Source organism: Falco cherrug, chromosome 4 (assembly GCF_023634085.1).
Source record: "Falco cherrug isolate bFalChe1 chromosome 4, bFalChe1.pri, whole genome shotgun sequence".
Classification (NCBI taxonomy): domain Eukaryota; kingdom Metazoa; phylum Chordata; class Aves; order Falconiformes; family Falconidae; genus Falco; species Falco cherrug.
Window position 1 is genome coordinate 44262397 of NC_073700.1, and position 21361 is coordinate 44283757.

Consider the following 21361-nt stretch of genomic DNA (forward strand, 5'->3'; position numbering starts at 1 on the left):
GGGGGTTGGCTGGGCAAGGAGCACCCGCTGCACAGGGTGATGGCGGGGGGTCAGTGGGGGCTGGTGGGTGCCAGAGCTGCCTTGGCTTGGGTGGGGAGGGGTGGGGGGACAGGGCCCTGGCGGTGGCACGGCTGGCACCAAGCCTGGCTGCAGCCCTGGGCTAGGATTGTGGGTGGCCAGTGCGGTACCCAGTGCCCGGTGTGGTACCTGGTGTCTGTAGTGCCTGGTGCCCAGTGTGGTACCCAGTGCCCAGTGCAGTACCTGGTGTGCAGTGCCCGGTTCCCAGTGCCCAGTGCGGTACCCGGTGCCCGGTGCAGTACCCGGTGTCTGCAGCGCCCAGTGCAGCGCCCAGCGCCCCGTGCAGTACCCGGTACCTGGTGCCCGGTGCAGTACCCGGTGTGCAGTGCTTGGTGCAGCACCCGGTGCCCGGTGCAGTGGCCCGTGTCCACAGCACCCGCTTCCCAGTGCAGTCTCCGGTGCTGTGTCCCGTGCCTCATGCCCAGTGCAGTGCACGGTGCCCAATGCAATGCCCGGTGCCCGGTGCAACCCTGGTGCTGCCCCGGTACCCAGTGACTGATGCAGTCCCAGTGCAGCCACCGTGCCTGGTGCCCGGTGCCCGGTGCAGCCCCAGTGCCCGATGCCTGGTGCCCGGTGCATCCCCGGTGCCCGGTGCCGTGCCCGATCCGCGGTCCCAACCCGCCGCCAGGGGGCGCCGCCACGCTCTTCCTCAGAGCCTCGCGGCAGTTGGCGCTGGCGACCCCTCGGCTCCTTCCGGAACGGCTCGGGCTCGGGGCGTGGTCCCGATCGCGGCCGGCGATCGGGGGAAGGGGCGGGGCCGCCGAGGCTTCGGGCAGGTTCGTCCCTCTCTGGCCTCTGTCGGGTCTTTCCGGGGCGGGTTCGGGCCGTTCCGGCGGGGTTCGGGCCCTTTCCCAGGCTGCCGCCGGGCTGGGAGGCAGGAGCGGGCTGGAGCCGAGCGGCGGCGGATGGGGACGGCGAAGAGGTGGGCCGGGGCCAGGGGAGAGCGGGGCCGGGGGAGAGCGAGGCCGGGATCGGAACCAGAGCCGGGGCCTGGCGGGCGGGCCGGCGCCGGCACCCGCGGTGAGCGCGGCCTCTCAGCGTGAGGCGCCGCGGGGCAGCGCCCCGCCGTGTCCCCCGGGCTGGGCCTCTGCCTGCTCCCCGGGGGCAGCACCGGGGCTGTCCCCGTCCCCTTCCCGGCGGTGCCAGCGCAGGGTACCCCGCTGCCAGGGCCGTGCCGCCCGCCCCCCGCGCCGTGCCACCCCCGGGCTGGCCCAGTCCCCCCGCCCCGAGGGGCCAGGGCATGTCCCCTGTGCCCGAGCTGCATGCCCCACGCCGGGGTGCCAGGGCTGGGCTGTGCGTTCCGTGTGCCAGGGCTGTGCCCCCCAGCAGTGCCAGCGCGGGGACCCCTGTGCCATTCCCCCTGCAGCGGTACTGGTGCAGGGACCCCCACCTTGGCACGGTGCAGCCCCCGTCGCCGAGGATCCAGACGCTCTGGGTGGCAGAGCTGGAGAAAAACGGCCCGTCAGGGCTGCACGGCTCCAGCCTGGGCTGGGGGCTTGGCCCCACCGCGGTTCTTCCCCAGCAACCCCCAGGCTGGGTCCGGACGGCCCAGGCATGTGCCTGGCTGGCTGGGTGTGCTGGAGTCCAGCCTGGGGGTGGCTGTGGCTTTGCTGCTTCTGGACACGGTTGCCCTCAGACCCTGGCTCGGGGATGGTGGCCAGCCCACCTCTTCCCAGTGAGGTTTGTGTGCTGTGTTTCTTTCAATCCTGCGGATGATTCTCTGCCCCTTGAAGAGGAGGATTCCCACGGTCCCATACCTCCCTGCCTGGGGGTCTGTGTTCAATGGGAAATAAAACCCGGGGGGGAAACCTTTCTAAAATGAGTTCTGTGAAAGCTGTGAAAAGATGCAGTGGCACCAGTGTTGCACCTTTGAGCACCCGTGGCCAGGAAGGCAGAAGAATGGCTGTCTCTCCTCTCCATTAATGCATGGCTTTTATTTCCTGGGCAGCTCTTAGAGCCACTGGGGAGCTGGCCCTGTGACTTTCTCTGTGAGAGCAGGGAATGGAGACAGCTGAGTAAATATAGCCTAAATCACTGCTTTCCTGGCCATTTCCCCACCCTTCCCTAACATGCGAAGGGCTGGTGTGTCCCCAAGGCTGGGTTGGCCTCTGCTCTAGTCATCAACTCTTCCATGATGTGGGAAAATCCAAGCCATGGTTAGGTTTCTTTGGTGACTCTCTTCTCTGACGTGGGCAGATCGTGCTTCAGTCTGCCTGTGCAGTTCGTGGTGAGGCTTTGGTCTTCCTAAAGGTGACTGCTGCCCCAAACCCTCGGGTTTTAACTCACTAGAACAAGTTTTTAGGCACACAGGAACATCCTTTCTGCCCGCAGTTGGGTCTTGCTGGACAAAAGCTCTGGCTTGGAAGAGAAACCGCAGCTCAGCTGGAATGCGGTGAGGAGCAGAGCGGTTTGCAGAGCCAGTTTGGAGCCGTGTCAGAGCTCTGGCGCTTTGCTCTGAGTGCTGGGGTGTGTTTACAATGAAAAAGAGTATTTATAATATCGAGGGCTCTTTTAATTCCTCTGGGAATATCTGGAGCCACAGCTTGGAGCTAAAGTAACCGACTAGTGGAAGATAAAAAGCAAACAGAGGAAGGGGCAGTGGATTTCTCAAGTTGGAAGGTCTTTCCTCTTTCAACCCATACCCGAGTAATGCTGGCCTGCTAACGTGGTTACTTCTCACCTTGTAGGTTACTTCATGTGATTGCTGTACTGTGTAGAGCTGCTAATAAATCGTCATATAAATTCCAAATACCCTGGGGAATGTGATTTTAAGCAGATAAGTTAGCAAGAGCAATTTAAATATTTTTTTTATGTACTCAGTTTTTTTAGAACTGTAGTTTTTGAGGGAAGTAGCCAAAATACAGCTCCTGGGTTTATTTCTGAAAAAAGTCCCTAAACCCCGCCGCGTGAATGCTCCTAAAATGGAAGTAATGTGCTCTTGCTGCTTGGAGGCTAGTGTAAAAGGAGCTGGGAGTGAAGCAATGGTGCTGGTATAAGGCATTTGGCCCTTCTCCACTCGGTGCCAGCGTGTAAGTCTCCAGCCAAGTAAAAGGGTCTTGTGGGGAGGAGAAAGTTTCTGAGGTGGATAAGAGAGGACGAGCTTCAGCTGAAGCGAGAAGGTCCAGCATCGGAAGAAGCCTCTGGACAGCATGAGAAATCTTGGAATAGGTCTGCAGATTGCCTGAGGTGCTCTCGGACTGTCCAGCCTTTGAGGAGGCGGCTGCTGAGACCTCCGGTTGTCTCCCAAAAATGAGGAAGGTATCAGTTATCCCAAGGCAGTGATTTATTAGGCTCCTCAGATCCCTACTAACCATAACGTTTACTTTTTCAGTGAAATGTTTCAGATACTCCTTCACTTCCTTGGGCTTCAGTGAACAAAGAAAAATATTTAATGAAACTTCACTCTGAGCAGTAAATGCTCAGTATCCCTGGCAAAGGGCAGCTGGTGGCTGTGGGCAGGAGGCTGCTGTAGCTCAGGCTCTGTTGCTGGCTGCATAGGAAGCATTTCTTGGTGAGAAAAGAAGTGAAAATGGCCTCAACTGCCCCATGCCTCTGCTGGGATGTGGTCACTGTCAGGACAGCAGCCCTGGCCTGGCCATGGCTCACAGTGTAACTTGCCTCCCCTGCCGCTTTTTCCTTTTTGGAGGGAAATACCAGCTGCCTTGGCAGCACCGTGGCTGGTGCCAGCCCGGGAGTGCAAACCCCCAGCGCAGCTCCAGCTCTCCCCACTCCCCTGGCCGCTTCCCCAGAGGCATCTGGCAGAGTATTTCCAGCTCCCTTTCCTGCCAGCTCCCTGGCATTGCCACCTCCACTGTGTCTCAAGCCTTGAGAGTTGTTCAGGCTCTTCGGCTGGGCAGGGGAGGAAGCTGGCCTGGGAGGCTGCCCAGGAGCACGGGGGGTTGCTGTGCTGTTTGTCCCAAATTATAAACCACGGTTTGCCAAGCTCTGGCCCTCGGCTCTGATGCTGCTCGGTGGTTTGGGTGCTTGTGGGCGCAGCATGACCCACCATGTGCTTGGTACTGCAGGCTGCTGCCACTCTCGCGTGGTGCGAAGCCAGCAGAACTGCCTTGGCTGCGTAGGGCAGAAAGGCTCCATGCAGCAGCAGTTGTCATGATAGGGCACGATGTGGCAGGCGGCTCTGTGTCCATTTTTGTTTCCATCCCTTGTTGCATTGTCCTATTCTCTATTTTGATTTTAAAAAAAGGTTCGTTCTCGTTGTTTGTAACCCATTAGCATGTAGTGTTTTGCTGTCAAAACTTGATTTGGTGTTTTCTTGCTTGCTAAGGCTCTCGTGTAACTTGGAAAGACTTGAGCTGTGTAGATTGTTGTAAGCATAGTCTTCTTTTAAATATTTTTATGCATTCTTTTGCCTCACTGGAGGGACAGTAACACTCAGTCTCCCTTCAAGTCAAGCTGCACTTTAAACTGCATTTGGAACTGGGTTAAAAAGCACAGGAACCACATTTAAAATGTTAAGATGCTTTTATTTGTGCGCTGGGCACACACAAAAAGACTTGTAATGTGTTTTTTGTTTCAAACCGATGTATTAAACAAAGAAAGTATTGACAGCAGTTAATGAATCGAGGGATTGTTTCTGGGCGCTGAGATAGATTTACCAAAGGTATTTAGATGTCTGATGCATGAGATTTTCAGAGCAGCCTAAGCAAGTGCTTGCCAGTGTGGACACACGAGGTTCCTCTCCGAGAGCTGAGCAAACCTGGAGCTGGGCCCACTGAAATCTTTTGGCAAGCTGCTCCGCTCTCGTGCACACACAGAACCCCAGCTCAGAGGTGTGCTTGCATCTGACAGGCTTGTGCGTGTCCTGGCCTCTCAGTGCTGCCTTCCCCAACTTGCCTTCCCTCTAAAGAGCTGTTTCAGGGCTCTGCGAAGTGTGTGTTGCCTCTCCCCAAAGACACATTGATTCAGTCAGCTGCTGTCTGTGGGGTGCAGAGCTTTCCTGACCGGCGGCTGCCACCCTGCATGCAGAGCTCAGCCAGGGAAGCTGCTCGCTGGATCTGTGGCAGGACAGAAGACAACTGTTTCCCCTGGAGAGGACAGTGCCGGCATTAGCCATGCGGATTCGAGTTTCCTGAGGGGCTCCTCACCCACATTCGTGGGCACTTGATCCCCACATGGGCTGAGTGCAGAGAAGGCAGGTGAGACTGCTCCAGGACCAGGCTGGCTCTTAAATTATCCTTGTTTTTCCATGAGCCCAGTGATGCGCTGGGATGTGGAAACCAGGGTGGCACAGAGCTGTGTCTCTGCTTTCCCACCACAGAAGGTTGGAAGGAGTTGGTGGAGCTGCATGGGGCAGCAGAAGCTGCGGGACCCGCTCTTTGGAGGGACTCGGTGCTCCATACCGACTGTCTCCTCTTCTCACCCCTCCGCGCAGGCCTGCTTTTAAAAGCTACTGAACGAGTTTGCCAGGGCTGAACGTTTTGTCCTTCCAGCCTCTTCAGCTGCACCGGCTTGTCTGAGGCGCCTGGAGTCGGGGCTGGGATCTGCGGGTGGAAGCTGGGGAGGTGCCTGCAGGGCAGCATCAACCCCACTGGGTTTGGGCTCTGCTGTCCCCGGGTGCCTTATGGGGTCTGTCCTCTCTGGGAGGAGCAGGAGCTGCTGGTGCCTTTCCCAGTGGCCCCCCAGCAGTCAGACAGTGCCCCCAGCACTGCCAGCTCGTTTCTGTTGGACCTTGACAGGCAACATTCAGAGGGGCGAGGGGCAGGCAGTGAGCCTGGTCATAAATCTCTCTTTATACTCTGGATTATGAAGTAATATTTTCCTGGCTGCGGCTGGTTGGATTGGGGAAGCGCGGGCTGTGCTGCGAATTCCCTGCGGCTGCCATCCCGGCGTGGTGGGAGCTTGCACGGCAACTGTGCTGGGATGTGCTGCTTCTCCTGTGAACACCAGGGACCTCCCCGGGGTCTCTTCATGAATCCGGCAACCTCATGTTGCTCCCGGAGCTCCGGAGAAGCTCTCCAGCAACTCGGATCAGGCTCAGTCCTGTTCCCCGCCCACCAGAGCCTGGCTGCAAGCGTCTTACCTCCCCGAGGGCAGTGCCTGCTGGTTCATGGCAAAGATAGCCCAGCTGGGACGCTTGCCCAAGCTCAGGCAACTAGCGCGGGCCCTGGCTGCTGCACGGGTTTCATGTGCCACAGCCTCTTTGTGCCTTTCCTCTTTGTCAAGGGAAGGAGCCCGCAGCGTGGTGCTGTCCCGGAGAGCCTGGCTGCAGAGAGGTGAAGCTGGCTCCTCTGGGGGGCTTGCACCAACCTCAGACTTTCTGATAACTTGCAGGGGTGGTAGCACGTGCAAGAGGAAAGAGGGGTTTGTAGCTGATGTGAGCTGTAGCATGTTGCCAGCCTGGGAGGGTTATTTTGAAATGCTGCAGATCCACCAACATTAGTGCCTTTTTGCAGAGTCCAACCAGCGGTCAGAGCAGCCTTGGCTTCGTGCCATGCTTGGTTGTGCATTGACCCCGCTGGGAGGGGTGGCCTGGCTCCCTTTGCCTCCTCACCTCCCTCTGCAGAGGCTCCCACAGCCCTGAGAAGCACCTTCCTGCTCACTAATAGTTTTCAGATGAGACTCAAGAGTTTGAGCTGGGTTTGGTGGTTTCTGGGCCAAAACAGCTCAAGCCATTAACAGGACCTGCAGCATTTCAGCAGGCCTAGGGTGTCCCTGGGAAGGCTGGTTTCTGACTGCCCCAGTGCCTTGTAGGTCCAGTCCTCAGTTGCATGCTGTGGCTGGGGGAACTGGAACACTGAGATTTGCCTGGAGGAGGTGGAATATTGGCCCGTGCGGCTGGGAGGGGATGGGAAAAGAGGACGTGCTCGGCTGGTGGGAATGCCCCAGCTCATACATCCCTTCAACAACATGTCATAACCCAGGTTTGTTCTTTTTGGTGGATTTCTGGGCAGGGCAGGCAGCATACTCTTCAATTTCTCTCTGAATAGCTGAAAGGCAGTTAGCAGCTTTAAGTAGACTTGAAGGCTTCTAAGGATTATTTTTAACTCCTTTCACCTCCATCTCTGCAAAAAGAACCCATGCCTGCACTTGATGCTCTTACTGCTTTTGAAAAGTTCAAAAATTTGCTTTGCTCAGAGCAAAGCTTTGAAGTGCTGTTCTGTGGGAATAGCAAAGCATCTCAAAAGCCTTCTGCTGAAAGCTCGGTTAACCTACATTTGTGGGCAGCTACCTTCAGAAAATGACTTTGTGGGGGAATGTATGGGAAGATGTAAAGGTGACCTGTGAAATTTAATGGATTTAACAAGGAGAGGTTAAATCTGTTTTCTTTTGTTCCTATTCAGGGCCTCCAGCTGGTGGTTGCAAGGTCACCCTTTTCTGTATGCAAAAGTTCCTGCATAAAGGCTGTTTTGTCCCACTTGTTGTCTTCTTGTTTGCGTAAGTGCTGTGAGGAGGGTAAGCTGAAGAAGCAGGAGTGAGACTCTTTAAGATGCAGAGCTGGTGCCTGACTGTAGCAGAAGGAGGTGGCATTCCTGCCTGCAGCCGCTGGCTCCTCTCTTGCTTTTTGGGAGTGTAAATTGATATTAGCATGTCCTGGTTGGATCTAGGGCTCAGCATCAGCTGGTAGGTAGGAGAGAAACAAGTCCTGCCTCTCTCAGCTGCACCCCTGGTTTGAATGTTGGCGTCTCAGGAGGATGCAGGGTGCCTTGCTGCGTGGTGACAAGTCTTCTCTTTGCAGGCACTGGGAAGGGAGACATAGCATGCCACACCGTTCTGGGCTGGAAGCCTGCTGTGCTTTTGCCCCCTGGACTCCAAGAAACCTGCTTCTTTTTTGGTGAAGCGGATCCTGCTCTCCTGTTTCTTTGCTGCATGCCCACTCACAAGTGCTGGATTATGTTTGTCTCCTTCTCCCTTTGCTCCATAATTTGGTTGAATCGTGGTTTCAAGCTAAGAAAAAGGGGCTGCACCTAAGCGCGCCAGGGCGCCCAGACCAGGCTCCTGGGGTGTTGGTTCATGCAGAGACATTGAGTGCTGATGGGGGAGAGCTGCCTCTGAGGCCTCTCCTCTCCCGCGTGAAACGTGCTGCCTCAGCGTTTAGAACCCTTCTCCCCACGGCAGAGAAATGGGCAGCACCGATGGGTTCCAGTACCGTGCACTCTACCCCTACCGCAAGGAGCGTGAGGAGGACATTGATCTACTACCTGGGGACATCCTGGTGGTGAGCAAGGGGGCCCTGCAAGCCTTGGGCTTCAAAGATGGGGATGAGCAGACCCCCAATCAGATTGGGTGGATCCTGGGTGTCAACGAGCGGACCAAGCAGAAGGGCGACTTCCCTGGCACGTACGTGGAGTACGTGGGGCCTGTGAAGATCTCCGTTCCCTCTCACCGGCCCCGAGTGCAAAGACCCCTGCCAGCCACGCCGGGGGCCAGTGGTTGCCGGCTGCCAGAGGCTCTGGAGCAAGGTAAGCCCTGCTGCGTGCCGTGTTTCTCTGAGACACCTTCACTCCCAGCGTGCAGCGGATGAGGATGTGTGAGTGGCTTTGCAGGGCAGCGGTGAAGCTGGCAGCAATGCAGTGGAGTTGCCTGGGGGTGTGGGCTCACGCTGTGTCCTGGCCAAGAGAAAAACACTTTGTTCCTCCAGCTTATCAGTGTGGTTAGCAGAGCTTCTTGGGACGAGCCTTGTTCCCACTCTTACCTCTCCAAGATCCTTCTCCCTCTCTGGCGGGTGACCAGCCAGGATCCCCGTGGTCCTTGGTCCCTCTCGTTGCTCTGCTGAGGGTTTTGCCCAGCTCCCTCCCTTTAGGAATATGTCCTGACCTCTCCCAACCACCTCCCTGCCTCTGCCTCTGGAGCGCCTGGGGCACCGCTCCCTGCCAAGAGCTGCTCAGCGCCACTGAGACACACAATTACTTGTCTCTGGGCAAGAGGAGAAAAGTCAGGGTCTAAAAGAGTACTTCTGAGAACTGGAGCTAATTGCTTGTCTGCCTGGCACCCATCCCTCCCTGCGGATCGCAGAGCTCTCGCTGGGGCTGCGCAGCCACCCTCGGGCAAGGCATGGGCTGTCCTGCACCTGCGGCTGCCTCCCAGTCAGTGCTGGGCTTGGCACGGACCTGGTCCGGGAGCTGGGAGAGCCACTGTGCCTCAGCACTGCCTGTGGAGCTGCCGCAGCTGCCTTCTCTTTGGCTACTTTTTTTGCTCCCAGGCACCTCAACCCTGTGGCAGGGCCCCAGCAGCCCCTGGGTGCTCTGAGAGGGCAGACAAGGGTGATAGCCACGCTTTGCCTTCCCATGCCTTGCAGAAGACCTCGTGGCGGTGCACATGGGACGTACTCAGTAGCAGGCATTGGTGGACATCAGAGCATGCTCCCGGCTGGCAATCCTACGTCCTCCCCATCCTTCTCTGCCTGGGACCCGCAGCTTCTAGCTGTGTGAAACATCTCTGGGCTCTTAAGGAATGGAAAGGAGCCCCTGTCTCAGAAACCAGGGTGGTGGGGCTGATGCAGCTCCCCGCAGCTGCCTCCCATGCTCCTGCTCCCAGAGCTGGAGGGGTGGCCCCAGAAAATGTCTCCGCAGGGTGGGAATGCGGCTGGGATGTGCGTTTGGGTTGGCAGCGAGAGCTGCTGACCTGAGTCATCCCGCTCACAACCTGCCTTTCCAAGAAAGCAGCTCCCCTTGGGAGCCCGGGACATGCTCTGCGGTGGATGCATCGAGCTTGCCTGCATCCAGCCCTGCACTCCCTCGGGGGCTTTATTTCTGCTTTCGTGGGCTTCCTCCTCCTCCTCTTTTCAAGCAGGGCTTGGTGGAGGTGTGTCTGAGGTGGTCAAAACCCAGCGCAGGGGGGGGAATCTTTTGGGATGTGGAAGATGATGAACGCCAAAGCTCCTGACACACAGAAAAGGTTGGGAAAGAAACCAAAAGCCGGCTTGTCTGTGTCCCGCCTGGGGGTGGAGCAGAGTGAGGGTCCTGTACCAGGGCACGCGTGGGGGGTGCCAGCCCTGTCCCCTGTGGGTATGTCCCCACAGCCAGCCTCCCCTTTGGGCTCAGCTGGGACCCGATGGGTAGCAATTCAAAACCCCCAGGGCCATTTTACCCGCAGCCTGCTGGAATGCTGGTGGGGAGGCACGTTTTTGCAACCAAGAAACTGTATTTAAGCCAAGCCTGTGTTATTTCTTTGTGGTCTGTGCACTTTGGGAGGCGCAGAGATGTCTCCTGGCTGCCCCACGAAGCTCATAGCTGGTGGTGTTTCTGCCCTGGTTCCCGGGTCCTGTCCTGGCTGGCAGGGATCCCTTTGTCCCCAGTGTCACCCGTGGAGGAGGGCCAGTGCCACGGCTGGGAGCAAGGGCTGGCCCTGATGAGCGGCAAGACCCAGCAGTTTCTACCGGTGAATTTATGAGCTGCTGGTGTTTGCCTTCCACAGAGAACACGAGCGGAAAATGCGGCTCGGAAATATTTCCGCAGCTGCCCCGGCCGTGCTGTGAGCAGCCTTGTTTGCCGCAGCCCAGCCCGGAGGCCCGGCAGGCTCGGGAGCCGCTGCTGGCTCCTGCACAGGCTGCCTGATAAAAAAGGCAAGCTGCTGCCTGCTGAAGCAGCACATTCCCGGCCGGGCCACGTGGGCAGCACCAGTATTTACTCTCCCTTCAGCCCTTCCCAAGGGTCAGGCTCGGAGCTGCCAGCCTGGCAGTTTGCCTGCAGCTTCCCCACCCCAACCAGCACCATGCTGGGCCCCATCCCCTGCCCAGGGGATCTCTCTGGTGGGGGACTGCACCCCAGCAGCACAGGCCCTTGCAGAACCGCTGGGTGCCTGCCCCATTTGCTCCCCTTTCTGCGGCTTCATCTTCCCCGTGAGGCTGCGGGTGCAGGAGGCTCAGCTGGCTGCAGAGTTTCAGCTTGCTGTGCCTCGTGGCGAGACCACACCAGGCGAGTTCAGGTCGGATCCATGACAGCAGAGCTGTGTTTTGCAATGGGGAGCAGCCTTTTGGCTCTGCCTCCTCAGAGCGGAGCGTGCTGGGTGTCCTCGCTGACCGTGGGCTCCCCAGGGTCTGCTTGGGGCTGTGGACCGGCCTGGAGGAGCCTCTGGCATCGGCTGGTGCTCGGTTGGAAGGGAGACGGAGCTTGGCACTGCTCGTCCTTCGGCAAGCCTCCCGCTGGCAGCTGCCTCGCCAGGCCTGCGTGCTCTTGCCCCAGCATGTGTCACCCCTCCAGCACAGGGGAAGGGGGGATCCCACAGTGGGACCTCGGGATCTTCTGGAAGGGGCAGTGACATGTCACCCGATGGGGGGCCGTAGATCCCTTGGGAAGGGGAGGACCCCGGTCCCGTGCTGCGGGCTGTCTGCGCCCTGGAACTGCTTGCACGGAGGCTGTGGGCTCACAGGGAGGGGGAGGCAGAGGGCTGGTTTCCATGTTAAACGAGCAATCAAGGGCAGGAATTTGCTGACATGGCGTTCTGTCTGAATCGCTGAATTAATCACAGCTCGCCACCGCAAGCGAGCTCCCTGGCCGTGCTCCTCTGCCAGCTCTGCACTGCCCCTGTGCTGGGCAGGGACCAAACCCGGCCCAAGCTCCAGGAGCCCCGGTAACCCCTGCACTGCCTGCCCAGGGTGCCGGGGTTCCTGGGGGGGATCAGCTTTGCCTCCTGGCCTCTGCAGGGAGCCGTAGGGGTCCCCCTGTGCACACCCCGTCAGGGGCTCCGAGTGAGGCTGGGCTCAACAAGTGCCGTGCTGGTTTCTGGGCCAGCTCACAGGTTCCCCGCAGCCTCCCTGCAGCGTTTGCGTGGGCTGCAGCCTCGCAGCAGGGGCTGTGGCTTTCCTCGCTGTCAGACTGCTGTGGGGCACAGCGTGGGTTGTGCCCTGGCCAGGCTCTGCTGCAGAGCATCTGCTAGGGGCTGAGCTGGGGCTGACCCCTTCTCTCCTTCCCTCTCCCTTAGGATCTCCTCTCCCAGATTTGCAGGAGCAGTTCAGCCCTCCCGAGATTGCACCGCCGCTGCTGGTGAAGCTGGTGGAAGCTATTGAGAAGAAAGGTAAGGGAGGATGCACTGAGGGGCTGATACCCCCTGAAAGCCCACAGTGAGGGCAGAGGGGGAGGCATCTGTCTTTAAAAACTGTTGGCACTGGACCGAGCTCTGTGGGACAGGCAGGATGCAGCTGCCTGCAGAAGGGGAGGCCCTCCCGCTCCTCTCTGGCTTGAGCCACTGTTCCCTAGAGCCAGGCTTGACCCTGCTGTGCCACCCTGTGGAGAGACCTGGGGTGAGGGTGCTGGCTCTGCACGCAGGACACCTACGTGCCCCAGATGGGTGCTGGGGTTTTGGGAAGTGGTTCCAGCCCGGATGGGTGCCATGGAAGGCAGAAACGGAGCCACTACACCAGGTGCCCTGGGGGCCTAGGGGACGGCAGCAGTGTCTGCAGGAGATTGGCTTGGACACCGTCCAGGCCTGGTTAGCTGTGCCATGGCTATTGCCCGGCCAGCGTGTGGTCGCAGAGCTGGCAGTGAAATGGTGCGTGCGCTGGGAGCTGCACGGCTCGCAGCTAACAGCAATGTCCCCGCTTCCGCAGGGTTAGACAGCGAGATGTTGTACAGGACATCTGGCTCCGAACTGAGGCAAGCGCTGAGAACCGGTAAGAACCAGCTCTGCGTGGTGAGGAGGCGAATCGGCTCAGATGGAGGAGATTAGTGGATGTGACAGCGCCAGCAGTAATGCAATCCAGGCCAGGCTCGCCTGTCCCCGGCAGTTCCTGACTCCCGGCACACTGCCTGTGGGGCTGGGCCGTCCCTGTCCCAACACATCCCTGTCTCTTGCGGAAGGGATGGGAGAGGGGCGATTCCTGCCACTGTCCCTGGGCTGGAGCAAAGGGACGTGGTGCTGGCTCGGAGACTCACAGGCCAGCAAATGAACCCCTGTGCTTGTCTCCTGCAGTCTCTTTGGGCTGCCCCGCTCTTGGGGTGTTCTGCTGATGGGCTGGTGGAGGCTTCTCTGGCTCTGTCACACCACTAATAAGCAGGGGAGGATCTTTCCAGCTCAGCTTGGTGGCTGGAGCCTTGGCTCCACTGTGCCAGCAGCTGATGTCTCTGCCGGGGAGCCTTTGGAGCTGTCTGCCTCTCGGCTGGCCTTGGGCATCATCCAGCACCACGCTGCTTGTCCCCTTCTGTAGGCGTTCTTGTAAACCCCAACTACGCAGTGCTGTCAGCTCTGGCTGCGCTGCTTGCAGGACAGGCTTTATGTGCTCTCCTGACAGCCTGCGCCTCACATTCGTGGGGTGCCGTGCGTTGAGGGAGACGTTTTCCCCATTGGGTTCAATGAGTGGCAGGTCAGTCTGTGCTGGTCTGTACCAGCAGCACGGAACAAAACTGTCACCCTGGTTGTGGGTGTGCAGAATTCGTGTGGCAGGCTTAGAGCAAAGGGTGTGAGCACCCAAAATGACCTCTACCCCCCACCAGGGGGGACCCTGCCTGGGTTCCCAGAGTGAATCTCTGGGGTGCAGGGGGCACTTCCAAGCATCCTCTGTTACGATGGTGCCTGACCTCTCTTGGGGTGCCAGGCTGCCATGTTCTGTGGTAGGTGGCCGGGTGGTGTGAGGTAGTTTCTAGGATGGGTGCCGGCAGCACTGGAGCTGCTGGCTGGGTGCGTGGCGCTGCGCCCATCACCCATGGGAAATCTGTGCCCTGGCAGATTGGACCCTGGGTGACCTGGAGCCCTTTGACATGCACTCCCTGGGCGAGGCGTTGCGAGGCTACCTGCAGGACCTGCCCTCCCCTGTGGTGCCGGTGTCCGTGCACGGAGACATCCTTCGCATCCTGCAGGGTAAGAGCCTCCCCTGGCCACACTTGGGAATGGGTGGCTGGGTGGGATGGACGCGTGTGGGGTATTAAAATAAGTCCTGTCCCTATGGGGTACATGCCCCCTGCTGCTGACAGCACTGTGACGCAGCCAGAGTGTGGAGAGCGGTGCCGGTTATCCCAGCCCTCCCATCGTGTCTTGTTCTCTCCCCAGAGATCCCTCAGCCAGAGAATTGCCGGAAGCAGCTGCTGCTGGCCCTGGAGTCGCCTGCGGTCCCGCTCCAGAACACGCTCACCCTGCAGTTCCTGCTTCGGCATCTGGGGAAGGTATCGCAGCAGGCCGAGAGCAACAGCCTCCACCCTCGGGCCCTGGGAGAGATCTTCGGCCCCCTTCTTCTCCGGCTGCCTGGCGCCAGGTACGTGAGGCTTTTGGGTTCCAGCATTGGCCGCTGTGCCTGCCAGTACAGGGAGTCCAGCCTGTAACAGCAGGTCTGCCCACAGCCCCTGCCTCGCTGCACGTGGATTGGAGCTGCTGGCAGCACGCAGAGGTGGGACTCAAAGCTAGGGCAGAGCCTTTGCTTCTGTGTCAGCCTGGAATCTGGCAGCTGGGATGAACAAGCTGACCCCGGCTGCCCCTTTGCCCAGGGGGCACAGGAGCCAGTGCCAAGTTCTCCCCCACAACCGCTGTTCTTACTTGGCTTCTCTCTCCCTGCAGCCCAGAGCTGAGCCCTGACTTCTCCGTGCTGTTTTTGGAGATACTTCTGCAGACGAAGGAATTGGAGCCAGAACAGTTGCCTCCAGGTACTGAGATGCCCCTTCCTTGAGGCCCAAGGCATTTGTGCTCCATGGGTGTGGAGTCTCTGCCCCCGTGAGCGAGCGGGTTACTCAGGGTGTTTCTGTAGCCCAGCTGTGCCTGGAGGCCAGTTGGAGAAATTCCTCTGCTGCGATCCTGGCAGTGTGGCAGCCAAGGGGGCTTCCCAGGACAGTCACTGCAGGGAGAGGGGCTCAGCGCTCCAAGGGATTGCCTGTGGGGAGCTGGGATTTAGGCTCCCCCTGTTTCAACCCTCCTTCTCTTACAGCCTTGCCTCCAAAACCACCTAAGCCAAAGCCCAGTGCAGCCAGCTTGGCCAATGGGAACAGCGTGTCCTTGCAGGATGCCGAGTGGTACTGGGGTGACATTTCTCGGTAAGGGGGTGGGCTGGCAGCTCACATGCTGGGTGCTACGTCCATCAAGCTGTCTAGGGGAGCTCTGGATGCACCTCACAGGCTGTGACAATCACGTTCCTTGCAGGGAGGAAGTGAATGAGAAGCTACGGGACACACCGGATGGTACCTTCTTGGTGCGCGATGCCTCCAGCAAGATCCAGGGGGAGTACACACTCACACTCAGGTAGGGAGCTGGGGTCCCCAAGAGCCTCCACTGCTCTGGGCTGGAGCTGTCGGCATGTGTCCCCTGGGTGCTGAGACGTCAGACCGGTGTAGGGTGCTGGGATGGTGACAAGTGCCCTCTCCTCTCCCCTCCCCACTACAGGAAGGGAGGCAATAACAAGCTGATCAAGATCTTTCACCGGGAGGGGAAGTACGGCTTCTCAGAGCCCCTGACTTTCGGCTCGGTGGTGGAGCTCATCACCCATTACCGGCATGAGTCACTTGCCCAGTACAATGCCAAGCTGGACACCAGGCTGCTCTACCCCATCTCCAAGTACCAGCAGGTGAGGCCTGCGCCACAGGGACGCAGCTGGCCAGCACAGACTGAACCAGGGGCATTTGCTTGTCCATCCATGTGTGTCCATCTGCCTGCTGGGACACTGCTTTGTGGGGTGACAGCCATCCCGCGGGGCTGCTGGGGTTTTGTGGGACCAGCTGCCTTGCAGAGGGGCTGCTGTAGGGCAGGAGCAGGTCCTGACGGAGGCTGTGTGTATGGCAGGACCAAGTGGTGAAAGAGGACAGCGTGGAAGCCGTTGGGGAGCAGCTGAAGGTCTACCACCAGCAGTACCAGGACAAGAGCTGGGAGTATGACCTGCTGTATGAGGAGTACACACGCACTTCCCAGGTAGGCAGGCACTGCCTTCCCCACGGGCTGCCCTGACAGCACCCAATATCTGTGGCAGCTGCACCGCTATGCACAGAGGAGAGCAGAGATCGGGCACCTGCTCTCCCATTTGTCTGCTGCTGGACTTGAGGGGACTCCCCAGAGAAGGGGCTTTGAAGACGAGGATATTTTGGCTGCAGCAAGGATGGTGCTGCTTTGGGGAGGGGGAAAGAGGGGATGCAAATGGGCTCCAAACCTGCCCAAATGCTCCCCCTTCCTCAGCTCTCCCCTCTGTTCTCAGGAACTGCAGATGAAGAGGACAGCAATTGAGGCCTTCAACGAGACGATCAAGATCTTTGAGGAACAGTGTCAGACACAGGAGAAATGCAGCAAGGAGTACATCGAGCGCTTCCGGCGGGAGGGCAACGAGAAGGAGGTTCAACGGTGAGGACAGGGCGGGGTGGTGACCTGCCCTGCTTGGGGAAGGGCTCTGGGGGCTGGAAGGATCATCCTGGCCCAGCACAGAGCCGAGGCATGCGCAGTCCTTGTCTCCAGCAGTGTGCTGCGGGCTGGAGCTGGCAGGCAGCCTCCTCTGCCTCCCCCACTCTGGCTCACAGCCTAAACCCCCCTCTTTCTCCCAGGATCCTCATGAACTCAGAGAAGCTCAAGTCTCGCATCACGGAGATCCACGACAGCAAGATGAAGCTGGAGCAGGACCTGAAGAAACAAGCCTCAGAGAACCGGGAGATCGACAAGCGCATGAACAGCCTCAAGCCAGACCTCATGCAGCTACGCAAACTGCGAGACCAGTATTTGGTGTACGTAGTGCCTGCCCTCGCTGAGGGCTGGGAACAGGGCCCTGCCGCCCTTCCAGCCCAGCCCGGGAGCGATCCAGCTGGCTCCTCCAGGGTTTGGGGGCTTGTCGGACTGGCCGGGTGCAGCAGCGGGCCCTGCAGCGTGCGGCCTGCGGGCATGGCCGGCCCTCGGGGGGCGGCTGCTGCCCTCTGGTGGTGGCTGCGCAGGTGGTGCCTGGCCCAGGCGCCGGCCGGGCCCGCCTGCGCTGAGCTCTGCCTCCTTCCCCAGGTGGCTGACGCAGAAGGGTGCCAGGCAGAAGAAAATTAACGAGTGGCTGGGCATCAAGAACGAGACAGAGGAGTGAGTGTCCCTGCTCGCGTGTGGTGGGTTGTGGGGGGCTGCAGGAGCGCAAGGCTGCGCAGCTGGTTCTGCCTGCTCCAGGGCTGCGGGCCAGTCCTGTTGCCCTGCCTGGGAGCTGAGGACATCTTCCTTCTGGAAAGGGTGACAGCAGCTAGCAGTGGGAGGGGAGATGTGGGGGCCGTGTGCCCAAGCTGAGAGAGCCTGACCCCACCTGTGCTCGACTGCAGCCAGTACTCCATGATGGATGAGGAGGAGGAGTTGCCCCACCACGAGGAACGAACATGGTACGTGGGGAAGATCAACCGCTTGCAGGCAGAAGAGATGCTGTGTGGCAAGCGGGACGGCACCTTCCTGATCCGCGAGAGCAGCCAGAAGGGATGCTACGCCTGCTCCGTGGTGTAAGTAGTCCCGTGCAGGCGTGGTGGGATGGGGCTGGCACAGGCTGCGCCCCCATATTGCTCTGCCCTTCTCGCCAGATGCTGGAGGCTGTTGGAGGCGTCAGCTGGCAGGCTGGGCTTGCTTGAGGTCTCCCGTGTGCCTTGGCTCCTCCTGCCAGGGACACATGTATCTTTGGGCTACTTCGGTGATACCCGCTTGTCCTCTGTCATCCCTGTCCCAATGGGGCTCCCTGGTGGGCTGCTGACCTGTGCTTGTCTCCTTGGCAGGGTGGATGGTGACACCAAGCACTGCGTGATCTACAAAACAGCGACCGGCTACGGGTTTGCTGAACCCTACAACCTTTACGCCTCCCTCAAGGACCTGGTCTTGCACTACAAGCACACGTCCCTGGTGCAGCACAATGACTCCCTGAATGTCACGCTGGCTCACCCGGTCCTTTCCCAGCCACCAGCCAGATGAGCAGCCCATGCACAACACAACAGCTGCCTTCAGCTTCTCCCCAGGGCGCTGCTTTCTGGCTCTGGACTCTTGCACCCTGTATAGTTGAGTCTCTGTGCTCCTGCCCCTCCAGAGCCTCTGAGATGTTTGTGACCGTTCCTGATGTCCCTTTTGGTCAGTAGCTGAAACCCGTGTTGGCTGGTGGGACAGAAAGGCTGGGCTGTCGATTACCAGTGGGCTCCAGCCTCTAGGAGGTGGAATCCAGTTGTGATTGAATTGCTGGGGGCGAGCACAGCCCCCTCCCCTTCCCTGATAAGCAGGTCAGATCCCCTTCTTGCTGGCAGGTCGCCCCGCTGTGTATCACTGTAGAGCTAGGTTCCCAATTCCTTGGTGCGCTACGGCATTGGTCACCACCCCAGCTGAGCAGTCACGAGCGCTGCTGTGACCCAGGGGCTCCCTGCCTGAATGCCGGAGGAAGCAGAGGAGGAGGCTCTGCTGAGTGTGTGCATCCTCCACTCTCACTTCCCTCAGTGATCTTGCAGGCTGCGGTTATGTCTGGTACGAGGGGTGCTGCTCTTCCGTGCAGAGACTTACTTAGAAAGGAGAAACCCCATCCTCCGTGGGGCTTCTTGGGTGAGGCCTCTGCTCCATGCTGTGCCCCACCTCACAGTCCTGTTCCCTAGTGTCATAACCACCTCTTGAGTGTTGCTGTCTGGGGAGGGAGGATCTGGTTAGCGATGAATCTCTCGCCTTAGTTGTGCCAACTAAGCTGTGAAATCCATGTTGGTACCCGTGTTTTTCCCGGCAGAATCGATGGGATGCACAGCTGCTTGTTTCTGGCTGTCTTCGGTGAATCTCTGCAAACGTAACCCATTGAAGCTAACTGTAGCTCTGTAAATATGGTTCTTTTTGTAATCGGCTGCTTACTTAGCACTGGTGTTTGCTGAACTGCCACTACGATACACAAGCGCGTGGGCAGCAGCTGGCCAGGCTGTTGCAGACTCGGGTCCTGCCAGCTGAAGCAGGAGGGGGCCGGAGTCCAACACACACTACGAGCCCTACACAAAATGAAGGACCTCTCTGCTGCAGGAGGATGGTATCTCTGCTGGGCCAAGGGCCTTAGCGCATAGAAATGTATATGCATGATGTCGAACTATGTATGCAAAGCACTTATAATCATGAGTACTGTATGGGGGCTTGGGGTGAAGGAGCTGGGGGTTGCTGTAGTGCTGCCCATCATAGCTGGCTGGCATGGGCAGGGGGTTGGTGTCTCAGAGCTCAGAAGGCTCGAGGGCAATGGAGGTGGCCTGGAAGAGCTTTAAAAACTGGGCTTGGGCTGAGAGTTGAGGCTGTGGTGGCATTTGCTTTACTGGGTTGTCCTGTCTGCCTGCCTTGAAGAAAGCATTGATTGTCCTCTTGGTTTGCCAGAGAGGCTCTTTCCCTCTTGGAGGCTGCATCCTCAGGATGGGTTGGTGGTTGCTGTTGGCTTTGCCACTTCTGTTTTGTGTTGCGACTAGGGCTCCACTGGATCTGCAGGGTGCTGCGTGCTCATGCTTTGCCTGCATCCTGTCCTTGAGAGTCCTTGACATCCCATCTGCGTCGGGGACCACGCTGTCCCTCCTCCCCTGGTCAGCTCTGCTGCTTGCCCTGCTCTGAGCTGGTGCCCAGATCCTTTTGGATCTGGGATTGATGGAGCAAGCATCCCATTCCCGTTGCTTGTGGCTCAACTCCTATGCTTGACTGTACAGACCCCATTCGCTGCTCTGCATGCCCTCTCCAGGCCCCGGGCCGTGTTTTCTGGTTCTGGTTTGTTGGTGTTTGGCACTCTGAGGATGCCGGGCAGCAGTGCTGTCCCTGACCCATCGCAGCTCAGGTGCCCAAGTGCTGTGGAAGGGGCAGTCAATAGGAGCTGCGGGGTGCAGAGCCCAGGAGAAGCTGTGTTTGGCTTTGGGGATCACTTGGGAAAAGCTGTTACGGATAATTAAGGGAATAATTTGGGCTGGGGCAGGTGAGAGATGAGAGCATGTGAGGATGGGGCAGGGAGGCACGGCGCTCGTAGCTCTGTCTGCAGGGGCCTCCCTGGGTCTGTAGGATGGCTGAGAGCACCGTGCCAGCACCCCAGAGCTTTCTGCCAGGCTCCCACACTGGTCGTGGTGGCACATTTTCAGCGTGGGGACTCCATGCTGGTCCTGTGCTCATTCCTGCACCACGGGGCAGGCTGCAGGCAGATGGGCTCCTACAGCCTGAGCTCGGGGCCGGTGCTGCCAGGGGGTTTGCTCCCGGCACGTGCCATGGCCTGCCAAGCATCCGGGAGAGTCTCCAGCTTCAAGCTGTTGCTTGTCAACACTTTGCTTGGTGCTTGCCTGGGTTCTGCTGGCCGGGGAAATTCCAGCTTCTCTTGACTGGTTAGGTTTTTTTATCCTTCCAGCTGAATTTCTGCTGTTCTCCCTTGTGATGTCCCTTCCCGTCACTCAGCTGGAGCCTTTTCCTCCCCAGGAGCATGGGTAGCTCAGCATGAGCGCAGGGGTTCCTGGTCACCCCCTGCATCTTCCAGCAGTGCCCTCCCTGCCCGCCAGCACCCATCCCCGTGGCCCATCCCAGACAGAGCTCTGCTCACGAGTCCTGTGTACGACAAGGAGGAAAATGCCCTTCCCTAGGGCTGCCTTCCCCTGACGGTGCTTGACTTGGCTCCCTGAAATGCAGATTTTCCCTCCTCTGCCCCCACTGGGGTAGAATTGCAAGCCCTGAGCTCCCTGCAGTGCCGTTCCCCCAGAATAAGCTAGTTATTTGTCCTTTGATGCTTTTGCTCGTGCTGTTCATGCCGCCGGCCGAACCCGGGTAACGATGTGTTTCAAGGCCCTGGGCTGTGCTTTGCTGCTTGTGGCCCTCCCTGTGTCCCCCCAGCCAAGCCACACACCCCTCTCCCGTGGGTGCAATGTGGCTGTTCCTGCTCCCCGGGGCACAGCTGGGGTCTTGTCCCCTCCCTGTCCAGCTTGGGATGCTCCGTACTCCCCCATGTAACCCCTTCGAGGGCTCTCATGTCACCAGAGGCTTTGTTCTCGGAGAGGATGTGGCGGCTGCGTGATTGCTCCTGAGATTTTAGTTCCTAGGTATATGCAATAATAAATAATTTGCCACTTCAGCTGTTCGTTACCAGCAGTAGTTCTCTATGCTCTTTCTGTTGATGTTTACTAATGTAAACCCAGTATTTGTTACTGTAAGAGGATTTTTGTATGGTACTTCAAAAAACAAACCCCACAAAAAACCAAACCAAACCAACAAAAAAAGAAATAAACAGAATTAATGAAATGGCTGCAGGGTGTTATGCCAGGGGAGCGGAGGCAGAAGGGTGTTGGGGCTGTGCCCCAGCTCTTGGGCTGGGGCAGGATGTGACCCGTCGCACTGGGCTGTGCCAGGGCTCTGCTCCCCGGGGTCTTGCAGAGCTGGGGCACTCAAGGGCCGGTGCCGGGCTCCCCAGCTGGGTGAGGAGGTGGCAGCTGAGCCCGAAGGGGTGAGAAATGTCTGGAAACAG

The 21361-nt window shown here is 58.9% G+C and overlaps 1 protein-coding gene across 2 annotated transcripts; it reads left to right on the forward strand.

The window, feature by feature from the left end:
• Positions 1–863: 863 nt before the first annotated feature.
• Positions 864–21138, forward strand: PIK3R2 (phosphoinositide-3-kinase regulatory subunit 2). 2 transcript variants are annotated; one of them, XM_055708531.1, is made up of 17 exons: positions 871–1000; positions 7380–7473; positions 7775–8498; positions 11959–12051; positions 12584–12646; positions 13699–13830; positions 14020–14221; positions 14521–14606; positions 14885–14990; positions 15097–15195; positions 15337–15517; positions 15733–15858; positions 16139–16281; positions 16479–16655; positions 16921–16992; positions 17220–17390; positions 17658–21138. In XM_055708531.1, the coding sequence occupies exons 3-17, from the start codon at positions 8159–8161 to the stop codon at positions 17848–17850; spliced, it is 2184 nt and encodes a 727-aa protein (XP_055564506.1). In that variant the 5' UTR covers positions 871–1000; positions 7380–7473; positions 7775–8158; the 3' UTR covers positions 17851–21138. The 2 variants fall into 2 exon arrangements, with proteins under 2 accessions (XP_055564505.1, XP_055564506.1); XM_055708530.1 differs by lacking the exon at positions 7380–7473 and having other exon boundaries at positions 864–1000.
• Positions 21139–21361: the final 223 nt, after the last annotated feature.

Excerpts from the sequence above, each read along its gene's own strand:
- PIK3R2 (XM_055708530.1), top strand. The coding sequence starts at position 8,159 with ATGGGCAGCACCGATGGGTTCCAGTACCGTGCACTCTACCCCTACCGC. Across the intron at positions 8,499-11,958 it reads GCCAGAGGCTCTGGAGCAAG|GATCTCCTCTCCCAGATTTG; the intron begins GTAAGCCCTGCT and ends CCTCTCCCTTAG. Across the intron at positions 14,607-14,884 it reads GCCAGAACAGTTGCCTCCAG|CCTTGCCTCCAAAACCACCT; the intron begins GTACTGAGATGC and ends CTTCTCTTACAG.